The sequence below is a fragment of the Rhinolophus sinicus genome, linkage group LG02 (genome assembly GCF_036562045.2).
Source record: "Rhinolophus sinicus isolate RSC01 linkage group LG02, ASM3656204v1, whole genome shotgun sequence".
Classification (NCBI taxonomy): domain Eukaryota; kingdom Metazoa; phylum Chordata; class Mammalia; order Chiroptera; family Rhinolophidae; genus Rhinolophus; species Rhinolophus sinicus.
This window is the reverse complement of record NC_133752.1, coordinates 28,929,182-28,955,993: the sequence shown is the minus strand read 5'-3', so window position 1 is coordinate 28,955,993 and position 26,812 is coordinate 28,929,182. Positions and strand designations below refer to the sequence as shown.

At 35.8% G+C, this 26,812-nt stretch overlaps 2 protein-coding genes across 7 annotated transcripts in view; both read left to right on the top strand.

Annotated features, from left to right (window-relative positions):
* Nucleotides 1–18,969, top strand: part of SEC24B (SEC24 homolog B, COPII coat complex component) — an 83,948-nt gene extending 64,979 nt beyond the window's left edge. For all 4 annotated transcript variants that reach the window (XM_019741956.2, XM_019741954.2, XM_019741955.2 and 1 more), the window contains 15 exons: nucleotides 680–789; nucleotides 2,521–2,633; nucleotides 5,391–5,509; nucleotides 5,856–5,911; nucleotides 6,150–6,356; nucleotides 8,306–8,429; nucleotides 8,833–8,991; nucleotides 9,636–9,809; nucleotides 10,424–10,534; nucleotides 11,891–12,066; nucleotides 12,813–12,950; nucleotides 13,799–13,903; nucleotides 14,739–14,831; nucleotides 17,728–17,831; nucleotides 18,061–18,969. In XM_019741956.2, coding sequence (XP_019597515.2) covers nucleotides 680–789; nucleotides 2,521–2,633; nucleotides 5,391–5,509; nucleotides 5,856–5,911; nucleotides 6,150–6,356; nucleotides 8,306–8,429; nucleotides 8,833–8,991; nucleotides 9,636–9,809; nucleotides 10,424–10,534; nucleotides 11,891–12,066; nucleotides 12,813–12,950; nucleotides 13,799–13,903; nucleotides 14,739–14,831; nucleotides 17,728–17,831; nucleotides 18,061–18,175 — 1,904 coding nt within the window. In that variant the 3' untranslated portion in view covers nucleotides 18,176–18,969. The remainder of the gene's footprint in view (nucleotides 1–679; nucleotides 790–2,520; nucleotides 2,634–5,390; nucleotides 5,510–5,855; nucleotides 5,912–6,149; nucleotides 6,357–8,305; nucleotides 8,430–8,832; nucleotides 8,992–9,635; nucleotides 9,810–10,423; nucleotides 10,535–11,890; nucleotides 12,067–12,812; nucleotides 12,951–13,798; nucleotides 13,904–14,738; nucleotides 14,832–17,727; nucleotides 17,832–18,060) is intronic.
* Nucleotides 18,970–21,498: 2,529 nt separating this feature from the next.
* The window catches only part of MCUB (mitochondrial calcium uniporter dominant negative subunit beta), a 74,811-nt gene continuing 69,497 nt past the window's right edge, over nucleotides 21,499–26,812 (top strand). The window contains exon 1 of one of the 3 annotated variants that reach the window (XM_019741892.2): nucleotides 21,499–22,093. In XM_019741892.2, coding sequence (XP_019597451.2) covers nucleotides 21,998–22,093 — 96 coding nt within the window. In that variant the 5' untranslated portion in view covers nucleotides 21,499–21,997. Of the gene's footprint in view, nucleotides 22,094–22,582; nucleotides 22,830–26,473; nucleotides 26,497–26,812 lie in introns of those variants that run through there. The other 2 variants (XM_019741893.2, XM_074322535.1) reach the window with 2 other exon arrangements.

Below are 26,812 nucleotides of genomic sequence, written 5' to 3'. Positions count from 1 at the left end.
ATTTTTACATTGTGACATTTTTTTTCATTATCTGGTCCTTCCGTTTGCTTTAAAATCTTTCATATCACTTTTAATGGAGAGAATATAGGCTAGGGACACTTGATTTTTGGTTACGCAAAAAGAGGATAATTGATAATGAGGAAAAGTGACAGGGCAAAGTGAAAAGTATTCATAAAACAAGCAGTGATGGTCACATGGGTGAGGTCATGCAGACTAATTACGCGTGACCCTGACAAGTTAAGATTGTCTTCTGTTTGTACATTTGGTTCGTTCACCTCAGTGTAAACCTTTGCCAGTATGTGTGGACACATGCATTCACGTGTGTCTGTTGTTCCTGTTAGTCATTTCTTAGGACTTCTTAGTATAATTGTTACCAAATTTGTGTTTCTGTCTGATTTTTTTTTCTCTATGTCATAAGATGTAATAAATAAAACACAAACCTAAAAAGCAAGGTTACCTGTGTTCTGGTTTCTTCAACTGATTTCAGAAAAGTTTTAATTCTTCTGATATATTTTTTCGAGAGGGCTTAAGAAGTTAGTTTGTATCATTAGATGTTCACAGAACTATTATAAACGTCATAAATATTGGTGATAGACGTGTTTATTTCTAGGCATATATATGTGTGTTTAGTTACAAATTGTGTTACTAAATTTGTACTGGATTCCTAATTCTTATCTAGTTCCTGAAGAATTTATGTATAACCCCCTTACCCGATCTTACGGAGAACCTCATAAGCGACCAGAAGTTCAGAATTCAACAGTGGAGTTCATTGCTTCTTCAGATTACATGGTAACTATTCGGTGTTAAAATTAGTCATGGGATCAATTGTATTAGTCATTTGTAATTTGCTGTTAAGTGAATTCTTGTCCAAATTTTGAAATTGTCTATAGAATGAATTTTTTAAAATAATGCTAAAAGTTTATACTTAACAAATAGAAAACTCTTTGTAAGAGTTACTTGATCTCCTAGAAGAATGCATGTATATCACTAACAAACGTTGTAATGGTTTATGATGAGCACTAACATCTACAATTTGTTGCCATTCTGATTATATTACTTGCATGGAATAAATATAAATATTCTTTTGCCATTTAATATTTAAGACCATCCAACAGAAAAACTCATGTCTTTGCCAAAAACTGCTCTTAGAGATAATCTTACTGGTTCACCCAGTACAGAGAATCAAGATCAGTGGATATTGACTTCACTTTAATTTTTCTCTTTTCAGTTCATCGTCAAATTCTACCTGTTCTTTAATTATACTGACTTTAAGATTTCATTCTGTTTTCTACTTATAAAAATGAATTACTGGCCTAACTTCTGTTCATCTTCTTTATCATATCTGCTCATTTTAAATATATTTATAATAACTTAGAATTCCTTTGTATCCTTATTTCTAATCTTTGTTTTCTGCAACAATATAAATTATTGCTGGTGGGAAAAAGTGAACATGGACAGCTACTGTGCATTAAATTTCTAATGCGTGGCCCATTTCTTTATTTTTATCATTTTTATGGTCCTTTGTGTCAAATACAGCATCTGCCCACTTAACTATTATTTTCTTGTCTGTTTCCATATTAACTATAGTAAACTTTTTCTTGGTTACTATTACTCTCAACTTCTTACCTTGTTTCCAACTTACTATGTTCCCAGCTCTGTTCTGGCTCCTTAGAAATCTAATCTAATCGGAGTGATGTAGCAAAAAGTCATCTTTAATTTTTGCTGTGTGGCCTGTATGATCCGTGGTTGACTTTTTTTTTTTTTTTAAAGACTGTATATCCTTGTATTTTAACTTTCTATAATAGTAGTTTTCAAGCATACTTCAAAGTAGAGAAAATAGTATAATGAGCCATCATTTACCCATCACTAAGCTTCAACAATTATCAACATTTTGCTCTATATGTTTCATCTACAGTATCCCCAGTCCACTCCAGTCCCTCGTGCCCTCACCCACTGAGAAGTTTATTAAATGCTAATCCCAGCATCACATCACTTACCCCATTCATACTACAGTACATATCTCTAGTAGATAAGGACTAAACATACTGAGACTACCGTTGCAAGGACTTTCTTTCCACTTAGCACTTAACACTGTGATTCAGCCACCACCTGGTGACTTCATAGTTAATGGTGGTCAGGTTTTAAAATATAAATTTTAAAAAAAATGTGTTTAGGATTAGTGAGGAGGATATAGCGATTGGTATTAAATAATAAATAAGTTTAATTTTTCTTTGAAAGATAGCCAATACTTTGTCAGGAAAACATTTAGCCCATCTATTTAATCATTACTGTGTAATGACTGCCTCATCATACTTAATCCACAACCAGCTTTATAAGAAAAAAAGTTAAAGGAATGTCATTTTCCTTAGCACATAAAACTCACAGAGCATCAATCCTATATGCGTATTTTTTTTGTATAATATACTTAGTATAATATCCAGTAGTATGTATAGTATCCAGTAGTATAAAAAGAATAAATTGTACCTACTAAATAAACTACATTATTTTTATTTATTTCAGCTTCGTCCTCCTCAACCTGCAGTTTACTTATTTGTTTTAGATGTGTCTCATAATGCAGTGGAAGCTGGATATTTGACAATTTTGTGTCAGTCACTGTCAGAAAATCTGGATAAGTAAGAATTGTTTTTACTCATAATGTATGTGTGTGTAAATGTAAAGTGTTTATTAGCAGTTTATGGGGCTGGTTTTTATTAAATTTGATTTTGTTTATCATTAAGAGTACTTCCTTTTACTAACAATTGTCACCCCAATAAATTTAAAAAATAAATTTAAAAATAAATAAATAAATAAAAAAGAAAGAAAAGGAAAAAAGAGTACTTCCTGTCCACCTAAATAAGGGTACTGCTACTTGGATTATTATGATTTATGACACAGTGTCTGAATCATAAAATCATGAGAGTTTTAGCACTTAGTAAGGAATATGGATATCATCTAGCTATCCCTCTGACTTAGCGGATCTCAGTACTGGTGCCCAAAGAACTTGACTTACCAGGCTGTCAAGAATCTCAAAGAGAGAAATCTAGTTATAATTTATGTCTGAGCAAGTTGTTTTTCATAAAGTAGTTTTAAAGGTGCTAATGAGAGAATGAGCCAAGTAAAGGGAAGGAAGGAATTGATTTTGTGATGAATATCTTCCAGGAAGCCATAAACTGAGCTGTTCGTTTTGTCACGTTAGTAATGAGCTGTATTGTGAAAGTGGAAACAATACTGGATAGGTTGCTTGTACCTCACTCTAATCTGCCTATGTGTCTACCAATAATAGTCATGAAGAGACCCTCAACTAGCTTTAAAAATGAACCTTCCAAATCTCTGGAAAACAAAATTCTTTGTACATTTCCTTTTTACTCCCAATACCCACAGGAGATAAGACTGTTAGTAAGGGTGGTTCGCTACTGCAGTGGTTTTTGACATGTTCAAAGGTGTAGGATGGTTATATATGAATACTTTGTCAGAAGTACTCATGGTGATTCCAGAAGGTTCTCTCTGATGTTCCATTTGAGTTTGAGAGTCCCTGCCCCTGCTCTGTTGAGTACTAGTTCCCATCACCATAGTAGTAGTCTACATGTCACTGGTCTTGGCCTGTGAATAAAACGGATAACAGTGAGACCTTTGAGATTAAAAAAAAAAAAAAAAGAAATCCAGAGGTATTAAATGATTTGCTTTTAGTTTCTGTTAGTAATTTAGAGTTTTCATATTTTTTTCCTTGATTGTAGCATTTGCCCTATTTTTAGTTACACGTGCTTACTTCAGATACAGCTTTAGCAGTGAGTGGCAATAGAAGACCCTATGCAAATAAATAGTTTTTAAGACTGAAGTATTAGTTTACTAGAAAAATATGAGGACATAGCGCTAGAAATAGGAGCCAGTCCAACAAAGATGAGTGACTATTTGTGAATTAAATAGACTACCCAAAACAAAAAGGATAAAATTGGGAATGGGAAATAGTTTTATTTTTATATATATATATATATATATATATATATATATATATATATATGTAGATGGATAGATAGAATTGATTACAGTGGAAAATAGAAGGCTTAGGAAAGTAAAGAAAAGCAGAGGTAATAGGATAGCAACAGTATAGTAACATGTCTTTGGAAAGGACTATGGAAATAACTGAGAAAGTGGAATTTAATGCTGGAGTAGTTCCAGCTCAATTCTGTGTATTTTGAGTTTGGGGTAGGGTAGGTAAGTCGTTTGCATTTTAATGGGTAATAAATGATCCCAGTATTCAATGACCTTAGAAATCTCAAAGAAGTTTAGTCTGTAGAAATATCATATATACTGACAGTAGTGATAATCTAAACAGCCACGTGTTTCATTTTGTTCCATGAAATGATTTTAGACCTAGCTTATAGACTATATCCTATAGCTTATAGCCTGATTGATCCTGCATAATGGTAATAGTTCTTGCTTTCATGCACACTATTTTGGCATTCTGTAATAATAAAAAATACCTTAAAGGCATTACTAAAACAATAAATTACATAACAGCAGTTAACATAGTTGGTGGTTCTTAAAAATACACTTCTATAAGATGCAGCATTCATCTTATTCATAAGGAAAAGCTTGATGGCAATGCAATGGTAATGCTGTAGCATTGACTTTTGAATATTGAATTCTAGCAGAAAATTTTTTTAAAAATTTTATTACATTTATTGGGGTGACATTGGTTAATAAGATTATATAGGCTTCAAGTGTACAAATCTATAATACATCATCTATATATTATGTTGTGTGTTCACCACCCAAAGTGAAATCTCCTTGTCACCATATATTTGACTCCCTTTTACCCTCTTCTACCTTCCCTCCACCACCTTTTCCCTCTAGTAACCACCATACTATTGTCAAACAGAAAAAATTTAAAAGATAAATGATAAAATGTCTTGATCTTCTTCAATATGCTTTTTATTTAAAACTTTATACATTAAAATCTGAATTACATTGCATTCAGTCTTTTCTAGGAAAGTACCCATTCATCATTCTGCCCTTAAAATGTTTAAACAAGATATACTATTTTTTGTAATATTGGAACTGAAAATATGAGAAATTATTCACTTAAAAGAGTATGTTTCAAAGGAAGGTTAGCAAGAAGTCTTTTTATTTTTAATCATGACCTTTTTAATTTTGGTTGATTATTTGAATATAGTTCAGTTTTCTGAAGTATAAACCAAAAGTGGCAGTGATTTCATCTGAAGATGGAAGTTTCATCCTTAGTGTTCTCTGATATTGGTTTAGATAGAGATGACTTTTCTGTCCTCTATAAAAAGGCATATGTAATTATTCTTAGACATAGTTTACTATTTTATTTTTATTTTTTCATCAAATATCACTGAGCACTTTAAAATTCTCATTTTTATCTTTAGGCTTCCTGGAGATTCACGAACAAGAATAGGATTCGTGACCTTTGATAGCACTATTCATTTCTACAATTTACAAGAAGGATTATCACAGCCTCAAATGTTGATTGTATCTGATATAGATGGTAAGCAGTGAATAAAATAAAAGTCTTTCAAACTATAGATTTTGGAATTAACGCAATTTTATTTGACAATACATTTTCTCATAATGCTGGAAGGATAATTTGGTGCACTTTGATATTTGTTTAAAAATAATTGTTTCCTGGAAAATACTTGATTTTAAGTTTTTTGCACCTGTGTATGTGTTCTTATGCAAGTACACACATGTATATAATACATACAGAAAATATATATATTTATTAAAGCAGTATTATAGTACCCATTACATGTATGGCCTGATAAAAACTAAGATTTTTTTATATTATATTCTTCTGACTTGATTTATCTGTTGATTAAATGTTTTCCCTATAGATGTTTTTCTACCTACACCGGATAGCTTACTTGTGAATCTATATGAAAGTAAAGAGGTGAGATTGATTTTTTTTCTTAAAGTGTTAAAATATTTCTGTTATTTCAACTGTTTACTAAAATATTTAACGTTTACTTGGTACATTAACATTTCAGTAGACAATATAGGTAGCGTATCTATTGACTCCTCAGTTTACAGTCCCCCAAATGTAGAGGCACAAATTACACTCTGAGATATTTTAAAGAATATTGCCTTGCCTTCTCAGTAATTCAACTTTTTAATCTTTGTTTTCCCAGCTTATAAAAGACTTACTGAATGCATTACCAAATATGTTCATCAACACAAGAGAAACTCACAGTGCCCTTGGTCCTGCGCTTCAGGCTGCCTTTAAATTAATGTCTCCAACAGGTGGCCGTGTGTCTGTATTTCAGACACAGTTACCTTCCTTGGGTGCAGGACTTCTGCAGTCCCGAGAAGATCCTAATCAGAGATCGAGCACAAAGGTATTTTATGTTTCTCTGTCATATTCAGGATGGTGTTTTCTGCCTCTAGAGATTGTGTAATTTTTTTATTCATACCACTTTTCTACTTCATTAACTTAAAAAAAAAAAAACTAGTAAGAAAGTTAAACTCAAATTATTTGTTTTTTGTGTTGCAGTGTGTTCTTCTTATTACTTTGTTTGCAAGTCATAGAAGTTTAGGAATCATTTACTCCAACCCTTTCATTTTACAGATGAGGAAACAGATTTAACTATCCTGCCAAAGGTTAAATAACTAATGGTAACGATGTGACTACCTTTTCTGACTCCAGTGCTCTTTTTTGTTGCACACTTACTAAATCTGAGGTATTATAATTTAAAATGCTCATACTAATAAAATTTTTAATTAAAAGGTAGTACAAATCATTGTATGAAACTTGGAAAGTAGAAACAAATCCTTAATAATCTCACTATCAAGATAACAGCATTTAGTTGAACAAACACAAATAGGCATAATTGAGCATCACACATATAAACTATATTTTTTAACTGACTGTTTTCATTGGAGAGTATACTGGGAGCATTTTCTGAGGCCCCCTAAAAATTATTTTAAGACATATATTTTAGTAAATGTGGAAGTACTCTATTTAATTAATTACCTCCTAACTATTGAAAAGTTGTCTGCAGTATTTTAACTATTAAAAACAAAAGACTAAGAGGCTGAATATTACATGAAGATTTTATCAGCGTATTTTAATCCCTATTTCACATAATAAATTAACTGGAACAATCATTTTTATTCCGGACATAAATTTTGTCTGGCTTCAACTTATGTATGAGAAAATGCCATTGTAAGTAATTATGAGTACGAATTAAATAGTTTTAATAGTGTCATAAATATTTAGCCATATATTCAGTTTTTCTTTCGGATACATTCAGTTATACAATTAGAAGTAAAATTATTGGGTCAAAGCGTGTAAACTTTAAGTTACTAATGTATTTTACTTTTTATCAACTTGTACTCTTAATGACTCTCATCTTCTAGCCACTATTAAATATTCTTCACCAACTTGCTTGAGAAAAAATAGCACCATATTTTACTTTTTACAGAAATTGTATTTTTAAATTGTTTCTGAGAAAGAAGCTAATTTTAAAATAAATTGGGGCAAGTATATTTTTTTAAACTCATCAACAAGCACAGCTAGTATTGAGCTCTTTGATCCATTGCAGCCCATTATGGAATACTGAGGTGTTTTGAACATTGGACGGTGTTACGTGTTTACTGAATTTTTTGATACAGTTTTGTTTTCTCATTTAACTTTTGAAATATTCTCTATCTGCCTGGGACTCAAAAGCTTAAATATCTGTGGTGTACATATTCCTTCACATCTGAGTAAATTTTAATGTAATAACCATGAACTATAATTGAGAGGATTGAAACATTTGGTTGGTCAATGTACCATAGTGATTAAGAAGGTGGAATCTGGCTCTCGCATTTTTAATTCTCTCCAGTGCCACCTTCTCAGCTAAGTGTCCTCATACCAGTAGGAGAAACGTTCCTTAATCTAGTATGCTATCCTATCGTTATGTAATAATGGTAACAGCACTCACTCTAGAGCCAGACTTCTTGGGTTTATATGCCAGCATCCACCACTCAATAAGTAAGTAATTGGTCAAGGTACTTAATCATTTTATTGCCTCAGTTTCCTCATCTATAAAATGTATATAACATAGTATGTTATTATGAGGGTTAAATAATTTATATAAACTATACTGAACAGTGCTGGCACATAATTGTTTTATAAATATTAGCAGTTGTTATTCTTATAGGTAAGTCTATACCAACTGCCTAGACATTTTTTAAAAAACTCCTAGTTTGCTAGGGGGAGAGAGGATATCCTCTTCTTTATTATAAGAGACATATGTGCATAATTCAAGGTTTCTAGCTCTTACTTTATGACCTGTTGACCTAGGTTGTACAACATCTTGGCCCTGCAACTGATTTTTATAAGAAGCTCGCTTTAGATTGCTCTGGGCAGCAGACTGCAGTGGATCTGTTCCTTTTAAGTTCACAGTATTCTGATCTTGCTTCTCTAGGTAAGGAGATATCATTGCGTTTATCTGTTCACATGAACATTTTTGGCATATAAATTAAATCTAATCTCTTCAGTAAGAGTTCTCAATAATTGGGGGAGAAGGACATGTGAATTAGATAGATGATATCTAAAATTACCAGTAAACTTTAAAGCACTATAGGTATATACAGTGCTGTTACTATTTTGTTTTTGAAATATGATTCCCTTGACATTCTGCTCAACAATAAACCTTGTCATATATTTTTTAAATATGTGTTTTAAATGTTTGTGTTTTCTCAGATTTCTGACAGCTTTGGTTATCTCATTATAACTTAGATTTCTTTATAATATAGAATCTGTACTACTGTTGGACAAATAGGATATTATTGTTTCTGTAACTAATACTTTTGTTTTTCTCTCTAAAGCTTGCATGTCCAAGTACTCAGCAGGGTGCGTTTATTATTATCCGTCTTTCCACTATACTCACAATCCTTCACAAGCAGAAAAGTTACAAAAAGACCTAAAACGTTATCTCACAAGAAAAATTGGATTTGAAGCTGTTATGAGAATAAGGTGTACTAAAGGTATGAGATTATAAAAAAATTATGCTTCATAATTAAATTAATAAGAATTCATATACTGACTACCTATGACTACCTGTAGTGGTTATTCGTCATTAAGAACGTTATGTGTGATCCAGATAGTTATACCCTGTTTTAAATTTATATATAGTTATTTAATAATCATTGCCCAATTTTTAAAGTCATTTGGGTAAGGGGGCAAAAGTCATGTTTTGCCTTATTAGGAAGAAGCTAAGAAAAAACCCATATTGGAGATGATTTTAGAAGGAAAATTAGAGGAATAGGGAAGATCTTACGTGAAAATGGTCAAATTAATGATCTTTGCCTTCAAAATCATTCAAATAGTCTTCAATTTACATTACCTCGGTTTTATGTGAATGTTTGCTGGACGGATTCTGATCCGTTAATTCTTAAATGAGTTTTATAGTAACCTTCATTTGTTCAATTTTGTATGTTAGATCTTGTACATAACCTGCATTGGTTCTTTTGAATTGGTGTTTTAGAACCTCTACCAACCTCCAATCCTACTCCCCAGTTATCCTTTTGATTCAAAATCAGAGACATCTGTTACTTTATAAAGTAGCTTTAGCCTGAGGTAAAGATACTACTGTTACTTCATCTTTTATAACAAGTGTTCTCTTCCGTAGGTCTTTCAATGCACACTTTTCATGGAAACTTCTTTGTTCGTTCCACTGACTTGTTATCCCTTGCCAACATCAACCCTGATGCTGGATTTGCAGTACAGCTGTCAATTGAAGAAAGTTTGACAGATACTTCCTTAGTGTGCTTTCAGACAGCCCTATTATATACGTCAAGCAAAGGTAATGTTAAGAGAGATGAAATACAACCTGCAGAAGTAATTCTCCCATCCTTTCACATTCTGGGGAGAATGAGGAGAAAGAATGAACATGCAGTGGGAAGTAATGGGATTTGCATCAGTTAATCAAATATATGTTGTTGTTTTCGCTCATGTTTGAATCTTAAATAACATCTCCTTTGACCTGTGGAAGACTTGTATCCTCAGGATCATAGGTATCTGGTAAACAACCCATGCTAAATCCACTATGCCATTTTTAGCATTATTTCTTGCCCCATAAAATAAAAAATTCTGCCTACCACTTAAGGCCTACATTTGTTAGTTGACACTCCGTGTTTTCTGACATTTTACAGTGTTGAATATAATTTAGAATGAGTGATATTAAAATAAAAACCAGAACCTAATATTCAGCTATATTCAAAATATAGTATGTGTTCATAGTGTATTTTCAGATTTGGAGAGTATTTAGTTTTCTTTAAAACATGGTCATTTTACATTTCGATATCCTGTTGGTGATTTAATCCAATCAAAACGAGAACTTGAATAATATTTTGACCTGTTCATTTCCTTCTTGGTCTGATGTATTTTGCAATGACATTTGTTCATCTCTCCGTTTAGGTGAGCGGAGAATTAGAGTGCATACACTTTGTTTGCCGGTGGTAAGTTCACTAGCAGATGTATACGCAGGAGTGGATGTACAAGCTGCCATCTGCCTTCTGGCAAACATGGGTGAGTTAAAAACTGAGGGAACAGGTGAAATGCATTTTTGTATCCTAAAAACTGAAACCTGGGCTTTTTTTTTTTTTTTTACCCTAGAAATCCCTTATTTAAAAAGTTTTACATTTTCATTTACAGCAGTGTGAATTCCTCTGTTTTTATATTTCTTATTAATTCTTCAGTTTAAAAATCGTTCAGGGGATTCATAATCACCAAAAGCTGGCAACAACCCAAATGTCCTTCAGCTGGTGAATCTTTACAAATATGATATATCCATACAATGGAATACAATTCAGCAATAAAAAGGAAAAGAACTGTTGATATGTGAACAGATGTGGGTGACTCTCGTAATGCTTATTATGCTAAGTGAAAGAAGCTAGATTTAAAATGCTACATACATATGATTCCATTTATATGACATTCTGGAAAAGGGAGAATCATAGAGGTGAATAGATTAATGATTATCAGGGTTGGGGGTAGGGGGGATTTTACTAAAAAAGGGACAGCACAAGGAGATATTTTGGGGGTGATAGAACTCTTGTTTTTCTTGATTGTGATAGTAATTACATGGTTATGCGTTTGACATAGAATCACTATAGAGCTATGCTCGAAAAAGTGAATTTTACTGTATGTAAGTTTTTAAAAATCCTTTGGGTATTAATATAACACTGAGTGTTTTGCTTTTAATGAATTTATCTTTTAGATGAAGTTAGACATGAAATGAACCTTATCTCCCTTATTAAAATTGTATTTTTAATACTTGTGCATATGTGTAGGTTATCTCTATTTTATTAAAATGTATACTTGCAGGAAAATAAGTTGCATACTAAATTCTGGCTCTTTGCTGTCTGCATGAGGACCTATGTTCAGTTTGTTCTTTTTTTTTTGTTGACGTGGGAATGCTTTGACAAAGAGGATTATAGAGAATCACGAGGGGTAACAGATTGCAGAACTTACATTTTTTTCCAATTCTTTTTTATTGGAACTTACATTGTTTATAAATGATACTTTATACATGTGACTTTTATTTGAGTAATGGAAACATCCCCAGGGCTTTCTCAGGAGTAGGTGGATGGTATATGTCTCTTAAACCAATAGGGGTTAAGTATTTTTAAACTTAAAGACATTAAAATAAGAAGGTCCAAAACAATCTAGATTTGTTCTAATTGTCAGGTTTATTCAGATTTAGTTCAGAAAAAATATGCAATGAATCAATACTTTTAAAATGAGGGAGGATATGAAATGTATTTTTCTGTTGTGGAAATGGAATTTTTGTTGGTTTCTTAAATAATTCATGTAAATCTTATCTTTTACAGCATGCATTGGAATCTAATGGTTAAATACGTTTTCATTTTGATTGCCTTCTAGCTGTGGATCGATCTGTTTCGTCAAGTCTGTCAGACGCAAGAGATGCCTTAGTGAATGCTGTAGTGGATTCATTGTCTGCATATGGCTCCACGGTCTCAAATTTACAGCACTCTGCGTTGATAGCACCTACCTCCCTCAAGTTGTTTCCTCTCTATGTTTTGGCCCTTCTCAAACAGGTATTTCTCTATACGTTTAATAAAATCTTTTAAAATTCTCATTATTTAGGTGAAGAAGTGAAATCTAGGTTTTCTGGGTTTTAAAAACTTATTTAACTAGAGGCTTACGCAGTTTAGCATTGAAAAGGTTTTGAAGAACAGAAAGATCAGTGGGAAATGAAGGTACACAAATATGACTCTTGTAAAACATTATGTTCTCACTCCTTAATATGTGGGAGAAGCTTGAATAATGGTGTGCTAATAGCATACTCTTAGTATACGAGTATGCTTCTAAAAAGAGGCTAAGGAAAGGATGTAATATTCATTGAATATCTTTCCATGTCTCAGGGACTGTGATAGGTATTACATATACATCATCTTAATTAACTCTTACAGCAACGTAGAGGTATTTCCCTCTTAGTATAAGAGTATACTTCTGAAAGGAGACTAAGGAAAGGATATACTATTCATTGAGTATCTTTCCATGTCTCAGGCACCATAATAGGTATTATATATACATCATCTTAATTAACTCTTACAGTAACCTAGAGGTATTTCCCTGTTTTTCTTATGATGACAATATAACTTCAAGAAGCGAAGTAACTTGCTCATATACCTATCTATTAAATGTCAAGAATTGAGAATTGAATGCATGTCTGTCTGATTTGAAGGCCTTGCTTTTTCCATGATGATGGTATGTATTTGTTGTAATACTTATTCACTGTATTTATGTTTTTCTTGAAAAATGTGTATCTTTTTTTATGTAGAAAGCATTTAGAACTGGTACAAGCACACGCCTGGATGATCGTGTGTATGCCATGTGCCAGATCAAGTGTCAGCCACTTGTTCATCTAATGAAAATGATTCATCCCAACTTATACAGGATAGACAGACTAACAGATGAGGTATGATTTCTTTTAGTGCATTTGGAATTTTTAAATTTAAGTATATTTGAATGTCTTGATTCTATAACTAAGGTGGCAATACATTTATTAACAATTTATCTGTTTTTCCTTTTTGGTATTAATACATTAAGGACACTAGCGATGGATTTGATTAATAGGTCTATCAGATACTATCTGTGGTTATGGAGTTTTCAAAAATAGTTTCATATAGGAAGTAAATTGTCTTGTGGGTTTTATTATAATGTTTATTACAAAGCTAAGTTGTAGCATGGACATTTCCATTCCTGTTTTGTAGATATTGATTGTTTCTCATATGATCAAAGCACAGTTTTGATTATATTGTAAACTGGATCTAGTATCCAACAGTATTTTTTTTTTAGTTAAAGTTTATTGGGGTGACAATTGTTAGTAAAGTTACATAGATTTCATGTGTACAATTCTGTATTACATCATATATAAATCCCATTGTGTGTTCACCCAGAGTCTGTTCTTCTATCACCATATATTTGTTCACCAACAGTATTTTTAACATGCAAATATGTAGTGTGTGTTTTCTTCCTTTTGTTAAAACAACTTTTTGGAATCTTCTCTGTAATATGTTTAGAGAAATGTAAAAAGATAGCTTGCTTTGCAGCAGATTTAATAATCATACTTTTAATATAACCTGATTTCAAAAGGGGAGGAAATGGAAAGATTGGTTTACATATTTGTGTTATCAATAATTTTTTGCATTCTGCAAAATTCTCAAGTGTCATTTTTCAGTATTTCTTAAAGAGCTAGTGTCCACTAGCTTCCAAAGTGTGATGATAGCAATGTAACCTTGTTCACGTTCCGTCTTTTTTTTTCAGGGTGCAATACATGTTAATGACAGGGTTGTACCTCAGCCACCTCTTCAAAAATTGTCTGCAGAGAAGCTGACAAGAGAAGGTGCTTTCCTTATGGACTGTGGCTCGGTAAGTACACTCTACTGATAAGCCTAACATTGTTCCAACAAAAAGAGACACTTACAGCTCTGTTATCACAGAGCAGGCAGTGAAAGGTGGATTGGGAGCTGAGAGGCTCCCATTGGTAACTGGCACAAGAGGTCAGATTGTTTTAGACTTTTCTAGTTGGACATCATTTTATTATCATAGATTAATAAATTTCATCATTGTGGATCATTTACTGTCGTATATTATGTATACCTGATAAAGAGAAGAGATAAATTCCTGTCTTCAAGGACTTTACCACCTAGGATTATAAAATTCAAAGGGACCTCAAGAGTTTATCTAGTTCAACTTATATCCCTTGTCAGAAATGCCATTAATTATTAGGAGTTCAGGAAAAGTCACTGGACAGGGTGGTGGGGAGAGGTGTTAGAATGGTCAAGATGGCTTCATAAATGATACCTTATGATCAAGAAAAGGATTCCGATAGCCTGAGGAGAAGGGGTGGGAAGAGCATCTTGGTTAAAATAACAGAGGCAGTCATAATAGAAATAGTGGATAGGAAGTATAGTGAGTCAGTTATCCTGGTTAAAACATTACATTCCTTTTGGGGAAAAGAAAAGGAAAAAGGTAAAATATGTTTTATGGGAAGTCTTGAAATTGAAGCGAAGAAGATAAAAACCACTCTAGATTTCCTGGATGTAGATTCTTAAGTGTACCAATTATGTTTCCTTATTATGTTTGTTCCTACTTTATTTGAAAATAGTATGCATTACCTCTATTATGCTTGATAATTTTGAGAAAATAAGCTATAATGGGTTTCTGGTTAAGGAGTTTTAATATCTTGTTTTTTTGTTTTTAGGCTTTTTACATTTGGGTTGGAAAAAGCTGTGACAATAACTTCATAGAGGATGTGCTTGGATATCCTAATTTTGCATCAATACCACAGAAAATGGTCAGTAGGTTCTATACAGCTTTTAACTTTTGTGTGCTTGTTTGTTTTATAATTTTTATTAAGATAAAATTCACATAAGATTCACAATTTTAACCATTTTAAAGTATACAATTTGTTAGTTTTTAGTATATTTATAATGTACAACCATCACCAGTATCTAAGAGCACTTCCATCATCCCAAAAAGAAACCTATATCTCCCAACTTTCCCCACCTTCTTTCCCCTTGCAACTATTAATGTCTTTTCTATATCTATGGATTTGCCTGTCCTGTACAATTCATATAAATGGAATCACACAATATGTGGCCTTTTGTGTTTGGCTTCTTTCACTTCTCACAATGTTTTCAAGGTTCATCCATCTTGTAGCATTTATCAGTATTTCATTCTTTTTTATGACTAAATAATAGTCCATTGTTTGCATATACCACGTTGTGTTTATCCAGTCATCCATTCATGGACATTTGGGTTATTCCCACTTTGGAGCTGTCGTGAATGGTGCTACCATGAACACTTTGTTTACAAGTGTTTGTGTGAACATGTTTTCAGTTCTCTTGGGTATATAACCTAGGGTTGAAATTGATGGGTCATATGGTAAACTCTATGTTTAACTTCTTGAAGAGCTGCCACACTGTTTTCCAACAACTTTACCTTCTGATTTAAATTATTTTGCTGGTAATAAACAGATTTTTCAGTTGGCCTTTACTTATATATGTGTTAACCAATACCAAAGAAATACAATTCCAAAAGCAGTTCTCTATATTTAATTACCTTATTCTTGGATATGTAAATATGTCATTTCTCCTGAAATTAATATAATGTCAATATAATTCTCACTACATTCTGTTGTTTGAATGACTCAACAAATGAGGATAATAAGGAAAAGTTTTAGAAAAATAATATCAGCAAAGGGGAAAAGCATATGAAAAATAAGTTTTACTAAATAAAATTGTAGACTTTATTTTAAAGCTGTGCTTAGTTAAGCACTATGATAGTAGCATAATAAATATATCAGTGGAATAGAATAGAATTCAGAAATGGATGTAATTCCTGAAAAATAGAACATGGTTAAGATTATACTTCAAATCACTGTGAGAAAAATGGAATATTAGAAAGAGAATCTTGATTATATTAAAATGGGTGAGGCCTTTGTAAGTCAGTGATGAAAAAGATTAATAAATCTGACAGCATAAGATTAAAATATTTCTATCCGGTAAAATAAAACCAAAAGACAACAAAATGGGAAAATTACCTATAACTCATGTGCCTGATAAAGGGCTAATTTCTCTGGGATGTAAAGTTCTTTTACAAACTTTTTTTTTTAATTTCTTTTTTTTTATTGGGGAATAGTGTGCTTTTCCAGGACCCATCAGTCGTCCCGCAATCTGGTTGTGGAGGGTACAGCTCAGCTCCAAGTCCAGTTGCCATTTTCCATCTTTCGTTGTAGGGGATGCAGCCCACCATCCCATGTGGGAATTAAACCGGCAACCTTGTTGAGAGCTCACGCTCTAACCACTGAACCATCCAGCTGCCCCTCCGGCAGCTCATCAGCAGCTTGTTGTCTTCAGTCTAGTTGTGGAGGGTGCAGCTCACTGGCCCATGTAGGAATCCAACCCGTAGTTGTTAAGAACTCATGCTCTAACCAACTGAACCATCTGGCTGCCCCTATAAACCTTTAAGAAGAAGAAACCCCTGTCCCTTCAAAACGAAATAAAAATAAAAATGGATAAAGGATTTGAACAGCCAATTCATAGGGAGAAAATATAGCAGTGGCCATATGAAATGATGTTCAGCCTCACTCGTAATTAAGAAAACAAAATAAAACATTTTCTAATTTTCCAGATTGGCATGATTTTTAAGTTTAATTAATAGGCAATAATGCAGAGGTCAACAGGCCTATCAAATACTGTTGATTGGAGTATACATTTATACAGTCTTTTGGAGGGCCATTTGACAATATCTGTTAAAATGAAAATCACATAGTTTATGACACAGTAAATTATTCTACTCCAAAGAATATTCCCCATAGATTTATTCATAAAAGTGTGTTTTTGTACACACATTCTTACAGCATTAAATAATGTATATGTATTTATTAAAAACAACAGTCTGAAGAGAGAAAAGTATGCATAATATGATCTATTTGTTTTTTTAATTATATATAATAATAGTAGCTATACTTTTAAAATATCTGAAAAAACTCATTAAAGTAGAAATTTTTTTACTGTTTAAATATTCACATAAATTACAAATATAATCAATCCAAACTTTTCTATTTAAATTTTTTACATACTGTATACTTTGAATTATTTCGTTTACTATTAAGTTGGCTTTGGGGAAAAAAACATTTTTAATATATGAAAGAGTAGACTTTTGGGGTCTTTTAAAAAGTGTTTCCTGTGGTTTTTAAATATATTTACACATCCATAGTGTTCTTTAATATTGCTTTCCCTTAAATTTTAAGAACTAAAGAAAATATGAAATTCTCTGAGAGTGGCTATTATTATAATAAGGGGTATAATGTATAATTGTTAAATGAATTTGGAACTTAGTGATAACCCCGTTCATTTGAATATTTTCTTCAGAAGAAACGTAAAATTGCAACACAATACCAGTGACATGCTAGTCATTATGTTTTATTAATTTATCCAGGGGGAAAAAAAGTAATATACAGGTAAAATGTCAGTGACATACTTACCATTAAACATGTTTTATTGACTTATGCAGAAAAATACACAGATTCACCAACAATTTAAATTTCATTTGGTTGGTTGCTGCTGTTGGAGCTGGAAATAGAGTGCTGGCAGTTTGTTGGTGGTTGTGGGAATCATGATTTAGTTATAATAATACTGAAGTCTGTGAGAAAGGAAATAATTTCCTAATCATATTTTCTTTACCAGGCACATCTTCCGGAGCTAGATACACTTTCATCAGAAAGAGCCAGATCCTTTATAACTTGGCTTAGAGACAGTAGACCTTTAAGCCCAATTCTTCACGTGGTAAAGTAAGTATTTGTAATTTAAACTATAAAATTGTCATATCCTATGCAATCTGTATGAAATTGCTCGTTTTCAAGCAAATTTTAAATAACATCAAACTATATACCATTACTTAAGTAATATTCCTTGTGTTCCATTTTCCTAAAGTCCTCGTGTATTATATATTTTTAAATATGAAATTATTCCTTTTAATAATAAGAACTTTTAGGTAAATATCTTTTCCTTTTCTTTTAGAGATGAGAGTCCTGCCAAAACAGAATTTTTTCAACATTTGATTGAAGATCGGACAGAAGCCGCATTCTCGTACTATGAATTTTTGCTTCACATTCAGCAGCAGATTTGTAAGTGAAGTGGAATAAAATTGAGTAAGAAGAAAAAGATCCATAACCTAGGTAAAGCATAATCTGTCAGAGAAGCACATTGGAAATTTGAAACAAAGGCATTTGTTGTTACAAGACTTTATGCATAGCGTAGCACCCTGTTTGAGGCTTTAGCAAAAGCTAAAAAGGAGGAAAAAACTTGACAGATTTTCTTCAGCCTAAATTAATGGTAATGATGCTGTTTCACCAAGTATATTTTGAATTGGTTTCTACACATTTCCAGTAGTACAGTAGTACAGTGCTCGGTTCATTGCAAGTCAGCAAATTTATGTAGCTAATGTGGAATGATATGTCATAATGTAAAATTAGATAAATTCTTTTTTCTTATAATATGACATTTCTGGACTTGAGCTCTGACAAGAGATGCCAAAAGGCAGTGGGTACCATGTTATTTATATGAATTACTTTTTAACAAGGAATGATTCGTATTCATTAAATGAATTCAATATTTTCCCTGTAAAAACAAGAGTTTCAATACATGAACTATAGAAAAGATATATATATATAATGTACATAAATGTTACATTTGTAAAGAAAATGTAAAAATGTAACTACAGAATATGAATTGCTGTGCTACGTTGTTGGATGACAGCTACGTTGTTGGATGACAGCTCTTTTTGTCGCAGTTAGAGAATGAGGTTGACTAATGTGTATTATGAATTGAGTCCACAGAAGAAACACAAAACACTTTGTAATTCTGTTAAATCTTTTATGTGGATTTATTTATGATCAGCCTACTAATTAAAAATATTTTGCTTGACAATATGGTTTGGTGTTATTTTTGTGAGGGGGCAGTTGACAGGTTTTTTGTTATATTTTTACATATAGGATATACTGAATTTACTACTTGGGCAGTGATATTGAATCTGTAAGTCTTCATTAGTTTGTGGATATTACTAAGTACTTACTCTGTTTATATTCTGGAAACAAATGGTACTTTCAGAATACGTATGAATATTGACGAAGTATAATCTTACTGTGTCTTTCTCAATAAAATTAGGTATTTCCTCTGCACATTCATAGCAAGAAAATTCTCATAACATACGTGACTATTCTATCCTATTTAATTGACTTTAAGATTACCATCTTGAATTTTGAGGGAGATTTTATTCTGATGAAAACTCATTTACTAACAGCTTATTTACTATAAAAACTGTTAATGATCTATCAGATTGTGGGATAGAATTTTATTTTATACACTGTGAAAGTCCTATTGATGAACTTTGGAAGGAAAGACACAAAAGCAAATATCCCCCAGTTCCACTAACAACAGTTCCCAAACAAACAGTCAAGCAGTCCATTAAATTAGGGATGGAAGGCAATTCCCCATAGTCCATAGTCATTCGCCAGGGCTGTCCTGGGGGTGAGGGATGACCTTGACCTCACCCTCATCTCCCACGGAGGACTCAGCAAGCGTTACCTCCTGGGACTATAAGTCCTGCATCCGGGCTGCCTGAGCAGGAACTTCCCCGGCCCACAGGGCTGCAACGACCTTCGCTTTCTCCGGCCTGTGCTGGTTGGGGAACCGTCCACATCTTTCCACCTCTCCACGGGGCTCCATCTCTGCAGCAGCTGCATGGCTTTTCCTGTGCTGGTGGGAGAACCGTCCACGTCCTCCCACCCCTCCACGGGGGTCCAGCTCTCCGGCAGCTGCTCCTCCTGGTCTTCCTCAGACTGAGTGTTCACACGCACAAACTGCTCCACCGTCCTTTGGAGAGCTTTGGCTGGCACCATATCCTGCCGACTACGCCATGTGTCGTGCAGGAGACCCTGCTCGCTGCGCCATTTGTCGTGCGGGACGGCCTGCAGGGTCTCTTCTCCCGCTCCCCATACAAGAACGCAGGACATGGTGAGGCCAAAAAGGAACACCCACGGAGCCATAGGTAGGGGAGTCATACCACTTTATTCTCTCTGGCGGCACTATACTCTCACTGGAGGCTGGATACACACTGTCCGCAAACCGCCATCCACACTTGCCAGCCCAGCCGCCATCTTCTTGCTAGCCCCATTCTTTTTTCTCCTTCTCTCTCCTTCTCTCTTCTAGCATAGCCACAGCAGTTATATTAGTGGCCAATGGCTCACTGGTTACAGCTGACGGCCAACTAGCCACAGCTGATGGCCATGCAATCACAGTTGGCCATTTACTACCTGAGCCAGCACCTGTCTATGTGAGGCCGAGAGCCTGGAAACTACTCTCTCGGGCTCCGCCCCCACACCTTTCTTTGTACATTGTTGATGGAAATGTAAATTGCTACAGATAATGGAGAACACTATGGAAGTTATTTAAAAAATTAAAAATAGATCTACCATAGACCCAGCAATCCCACTACTGGGTATATACGCAAAAGAAATGAAATCAGTACCTCGAAAAGTTATCTGTACTCCTGTTCATTGCAGAATATTCATGATAGCCAACATACCAGTAATAAAACTCTTCTTTCATTTGGAGCACTAGCTAATAAAAGGAAAGGACTCAGGTAAATTACCTTCTCATGTGGACTGAATGTTTAATGTGTCACTATCTATCCAGGGCAATTGTATTTTGAAATGCAGATGCTAGCTAACACATGAATCTGTCTTTGGTTGTGACAAAGCTTTTGCTGTCATGGAAACCTCCATCTTTTTTAATAAAGAAAGGAGATCATCAAGAGAGATTTGCTACTTGTTGCATTGTTTGCCAGCTTGGATTCATTAACTCAAACCTCTTGCGGATTTAGCTAATAAAAATACTGGATGCCCTGTTAAATTTAAATTACAGATAAACAGATAAACAACAAATGATTTAGTATAAGTACACCTCAAATATTTCATATTTTTTTTAAAAAAGAATAAGTGTGACCCCATGTAGTATTTGGGACATACACTAAAAAAAAATTACTAGTTGTTTATCAGAAATTCAAGTGTAACGGGGCATCCTGTGTTTTATCTAACTTGTAAGTAAGCTATGTGAAACCTTGGGTTAGGTTGTTCTTAAATGGTTTGTGTTTGTTCTTGTAAACAAAATGTCTCAAAGACAAAGCAGATTTTCCAGTTATTGTTAAGACCTAAGTTCCGGTTCCCTAGCTCCTTCAATTAAGCGTAAGAGAAGCCAATTCAGCTGTGGGAGAGATTGTCCCGAAAAGCTCCGGGTAGGGCACCATCTGGTGAGTAGCTGTCCTCGGGCAGGGCCGGGCCTGGGGCTGACCATCCGGCCCCTCCGCGCTCACCAGCAGCTGAGGCCCGGCCATCGCATCCCCAGCACAGCCTTGGAGCCAATAGAGAGCTGGCGCCTCGGCCGACCCGCTTCTCTCTTTCCCGCTCTGTCGCGGGGCCCAATTTCCCGAGAGACCCCGTTCCGCTTCCCCCACGCCCTTGCCCCGTGGGGTGGGATGGAGAAGGCTTCTCGTAGAGCACCAAGTGCCGGGAATTAACAAGTTCCGACATCAAGAGCTCGCCACATGCGGGTGGCCGGCTATCGCTCACTCTTGCAAGGTCTTCCGCGGGAGGAGGGGAGGCCGCCGGCCGCGCGCCGCCCTGCAAACCTGCGGAACGGAGGGCGCTTCGCTCGCGCTCTTTCTTTTTCTTTCTTTTTTTTTTTCCGTCGGAGGAGAGAAAACAGCCTCGCGCCGGAGTATGTGCCCAGACCAGAAGTGGAGGAGGGACACACCCTCCTCCGCCCGCCCAGCCCGCGCCTCACAGGGAGGCGTCGGGAGGCGGGCAGTGGCGAGGCGCAGTGGTAGAGCCGGGGCGCCCACGGCGCAGCGCCGGCGCTCATTAGGCCCGCGCGCTGTGCGGAGCCCTGCGCCGGCAGGATGATGCTCTTCAGGGGACCCCGACCGTGGCGCCCGCGGCGACCGCCAACCCTTAGCACTCCCGCCCGAGCAGGTCCGCGGCCGCCGCCGCCCCAGGTAAGACAGCGGGCTCAGGGACAGGGTCTAGCGCGCCGGGGGCGGTGGCTGGAAAAGTTTTCGGGGGACACTTCGGTGGATTGGAAGCCGGGCGGTTGGGAAGTTCACTTCGTTTCCGCGCGCCGGAGGACCCGACAGTGACCGCCGGGCCGCAGATGTGGGCCCGGGGGCCGCGCCCGGTGCCGATGACAGGAGAGGCCAGGGACGGTGAGGGTCGCGGGCCATCACCCGGGCCAGGTTGGGGTGCGGGGACTCCGGGGCTGCGGCCGGGGAAGCAGCAAAATGCCCGGCGAGGCGGTTTTTCCGCGTCCCAACCAAGGTCCGGAGTAAGTTTCCAGGGCCGCTGTGCCGCCGGCTTGGTGATCGATGCTCCAGGCGGCTAAGAGAAGGATGGAGCCGAGCAGAGTGACTGCCCCGAGAGTGGACTGTCGTAAGCGAGTGACATTGCCGTCCTGCGAAGTGCGAGCCCCTCCCCTCCCTTAAAGAGGGAAGAAGAACTCGTGTTTCGTTCCAAGAGCCGAGCTGGGTGAATCATGAGCGTGTGCTTGAGTAACAGTTGGCCTGACACAGCGGTACCGTGGTCTGCGTTGGAACCGTTGCTTGGAGAAGGGAGGAGGGAGAGGAGTGGATGTGCACTGGAAAAGACGGAGGAAGCCGGGGAGGGTGCTACGTGTGACTGGGGCTGTAATGGAGCCTGGCAGGAGCCGGAAAGGGCCTTTTGAAAAGAGCCTTCCAGGTGTGTGGTTCGGGAGGGCGTAGTTTCTGAGTTTTAGTTTCTACCCTCCACCCCCCACTGTCCCTCATCCCCTTAGATTAGTTTTAGATTGTTAAAGAGAAAAATATATTTTTTTAATCTTTTAGTTGTGTTGTTTAAAAGAAAAGCGGAAAGTAACGAAAGCCCTGACATTGTCACTTTCACTTCCTGTTTATTTTCCCCCCTCTATCTCAGGGCTTCAGAGTTTGCATTGATGCAGGAAATATTTAAATGCATTTTTTAAATGCCTCCCTTGAGTGTTTGAAAGAGAACGAAGAAGGGCGTTATTTTACTAATACCTAGGAAAAGGGACAAAGTCAAAATGTAAAATGGTCGATTTAATAGAGTAATTGGAGAGAGAGGCTTTTTCCACTTTGTAAATTCTATTTTTATTATAGGTGTAACACTGCAGTCAAAGATACACCGAACAGTAAAACAGCCCAATACAAGGAAACCCCTTTACCATACACCATTTAAACAATACATGAATGATTCAGGTGTTTTTTGTTTTTTTTAATTAAATCCATTTAACATTTTGATTAGAATTTTTGTGGATCCCAAGAATGGCTGCTCTTTCTCAAATGATCAACTCTAAGCTCTTTTTTCCAGATTCCCACTTGATGCTCTTGAGGGTAGTGCCATTGCATATCCTCAGGGATGTGGATGCTCTTTTAACAGAAGTAGAAAATGATACAGTGGGGCTTATTAGGCCTAATCATAGGGGAACAGTGGTTAGTACTTTGCCCCTCAATTATCATCTTGAGAAGCCTTACATTTGACTGTTTCTAATTTGCTGATTTTTGAATCTTGACTGTCCATACAGTTAAGTAAATTTTCTGGACTTTAGAAGTGGAAATGCTTCCATCATTTTATTTGTCTGATAAAAGACCCCCAAGGAATTAAAGACAAGCCTGTGAATTTGCTCCTTTACATGCCTCTTTGAAATTGTATACAGAAACTGACAGAAATATCTTGGCTATCTAAGAGTTTTAGCTAGATTGCTAAACCATATCATGGAATCAAATTAACTGGCTGTAGAGACATTTTTAATTCTAAAGTCTCACTGGTTTGTGGTTGCTTCATTTGATATGAAAAGTCCTGTGGCTAAAGGCAAGTATTAATTCTATATATTTTGCCACACATTCAGAGCCCCTACAGCCTATGAAAATAGCAGAATGACCAGTGATGTTTGCAACCTGACAGCTCATAAAATCCTAGCTTGCAAGGACTTGTGATTAATAGTATCTCAAATGAGTATTCCAAATTGTATTTGGCCTTTTTCTGAAATTATGAGTGTGCCTTGTAGGAATTTAGTAACTTTGAAAAATGTACGATTCTCATCCTTCATATGGTAGGTGAGCGATTGTCTGCCAGTGTTTTGTGGGAAAATAAATTGTCAAAATGGATATGTTTGGTGTAGCAGAATTGCGTTTTTAAAGAACATATTTCATCTGAAGCTTAAGAGAACAGGAGCATGTTATATTACCTTTGGCCAAGGCTGGCCTGGTGTCCACGGTCACGTTCTGGTGGCAGCATCTCTGCTTGTCAGCACTCTGGCTGAGCGGTTGTCAGGGCAGTCTGTGGCTCCCGCTGGTCTCTCTGTACTCCAGGACTCAGCTTTGTGAGCTTATGGTGTCTCTAAACAGAGAGCTCTGGCCTCCCTATCTTAGTTTTAATTTTTTGCTGCTTAGTTTGAGAAATTCTCTGATATGATTTCAGGCCCCCAGTATAGCATTTGAGTCCCTCCATAAGCCATGTGTAAAGCTTAAAAAAATCAAGTTTACTTTGCAGAGAAGTCTAAATATTGAGTATGATTTTTTTTTAACTTCTACCAAAAAAGCATATACCTGTTTGAATCCTACCACTAAATATTAATTTAAAAATGGTTTCATTTTTTGGAATTTCATAGACATGTCATTGTTTGACAGTTTCCTACCAATCTACCTCATATTTGTAATTGGTGCATTGCATTCTCATCTGAGGAGAGCGAGTGGTTGTACGTTGATGATTGTACTTACACTATAGAAGAGACATGGAGGCTGTGGTTTCAAAGTAATTCTAGACAAGTTTGTCTATTAAATATTAAGCATTACCATCCTCCCAGCACTTAGGTATTAGTGCTGGGTGTTTTGTTTTGGGTTTTACTGTTTATTGCAATTTAACAGTATTAGTGCTGTTGTACAGCAAACTCGCAGCTACGAAATCATTTTGTATCTTGGCAGATAAATATTTGTTGAATGAGGTACCAATGAAACTAGGATAGAAAACCTGAGGCTAATAGCTGTGTAAGCTAAATGTGTTTATGTCATAGAATAGAAACAAGCAACTAAGTTAATTGGTGTTAGGCAATGGGAGCATCTGAGTGCTGACCTGGCCTTGTCACCATTTACCTCTGTGAACTTGCCAAGTCTTTCAGTCTATCTGGGCCTGTTTTATCCCCTTTTCAAAAATAAAAGGACTTGGTTAATTGGTCTCAGATGCTCTTTCTATCTCTAAAATTGCCATTTTGTTATTTTACCAGGGGAGATAAGTATACCATTAAATAAAATATTGTCAGTGTCAGAATGGTTGCCTGAATGGTTGAAAAATCCTCTTTTATGATCGTATGCAGTCAGTAGAGTGGCAGTTTTACCTAGTGGTTGTAATAACTTTTCCCTTACAATAGAAATTGAAATTTATTTGTTGGGGTGAGCATGTCATAATTGAATAGATTGTCTCGTTCTAATACTTCATTCTGTCATTTACCAGTCTTCTGTGAATGTTGCTTATTCAAGAGTATCTAGCATTAAAATCCTAAAACCATAATATAATAGACATCTTGAGCTATCCTACAGGCTATAAACCAATGGATCATTAAACAGCATTATCTCAGACATATTCTAGAAGTATCTTCTTTTGACCCTGTTTAATTTACCACAGTATTAATGCTCTGGTTTTAAAACACATACCGGCTCTCTGTTCTCTGAGTTGTGCCTTTAGACTGTGTATTATGGGATCCCCCACCCAAATGTTTTCACTGAATTGTCCACATTGGCATATCTTCTAAGGAACAGCCCTATGAAACACGGTAGGCAATTAAAAGGTGCTCTTTAAAAGGACTCATGGGAGAAATTGCTGTCTAGTATTAGAATTGTTGGGTTTCTCCTGAGCAGATGTGGGGTTTATTGAAAGAGATGAAGCTAGAGTTGAAATTTCTGTCGTCTGTGAGCAGAAACAAAAAGTGACATAAAACATTAGACCCCATGTCAAGAAACTGACAGGTGTGCAAAGCTTTATTGTGTCAAACTTCAGGGAGGAAAATCTTTCAGATGGGCAAGGGTCACCCACAATGTGAGTTCTACCTGAGGGTCTTATGATATTTACTAGATTGAGTAGATGGTTTGATTTGTACAGTTGCTATGGACACAGATGGTAATCCTATTATATTCAATTCTACTGGGAACTCGCAATTATTTGGTTGTGATAGTGTTTTTGTAATGAATACATTGCTCAAATCACATCTCTAGGACCTAAAGATGAATTAGCTTATTTTCAACCTCTTAGGAATAACAGTAAATAATAAATGCCCTGAGCCTGACTGGAGGAAGGAAGAAGGTGTCATTCTTGACAATTCCCTGTTGTTGTTTTCCTGATTTGTGTACGCATGCACGTGAGTAGTCATGTGTGGCTCTTTTTTTGCTAAATATTTTGTTTGTTTTTGGCATATGCATTTTCCTAGTAGGCTGAGTAGGATATTTAAAGAGGGAATTTTAAAAGGTGTTGATAAATAACTGCTCTTTTTTGCCGGTAATGCAGCTAGAATACAAGCATGCATTTTTATTAGAGAGACTGATAGTCATGTGACCATAGACCTTGAAAAAAATTTGTTTTAGAAAATGTTTCACAAACAGATCAACATAGCATTGGCTTTCTAAGCCCTTGCCAGAGGATATTTGTTGTAACATTTTATAGTCAGATAACTCATT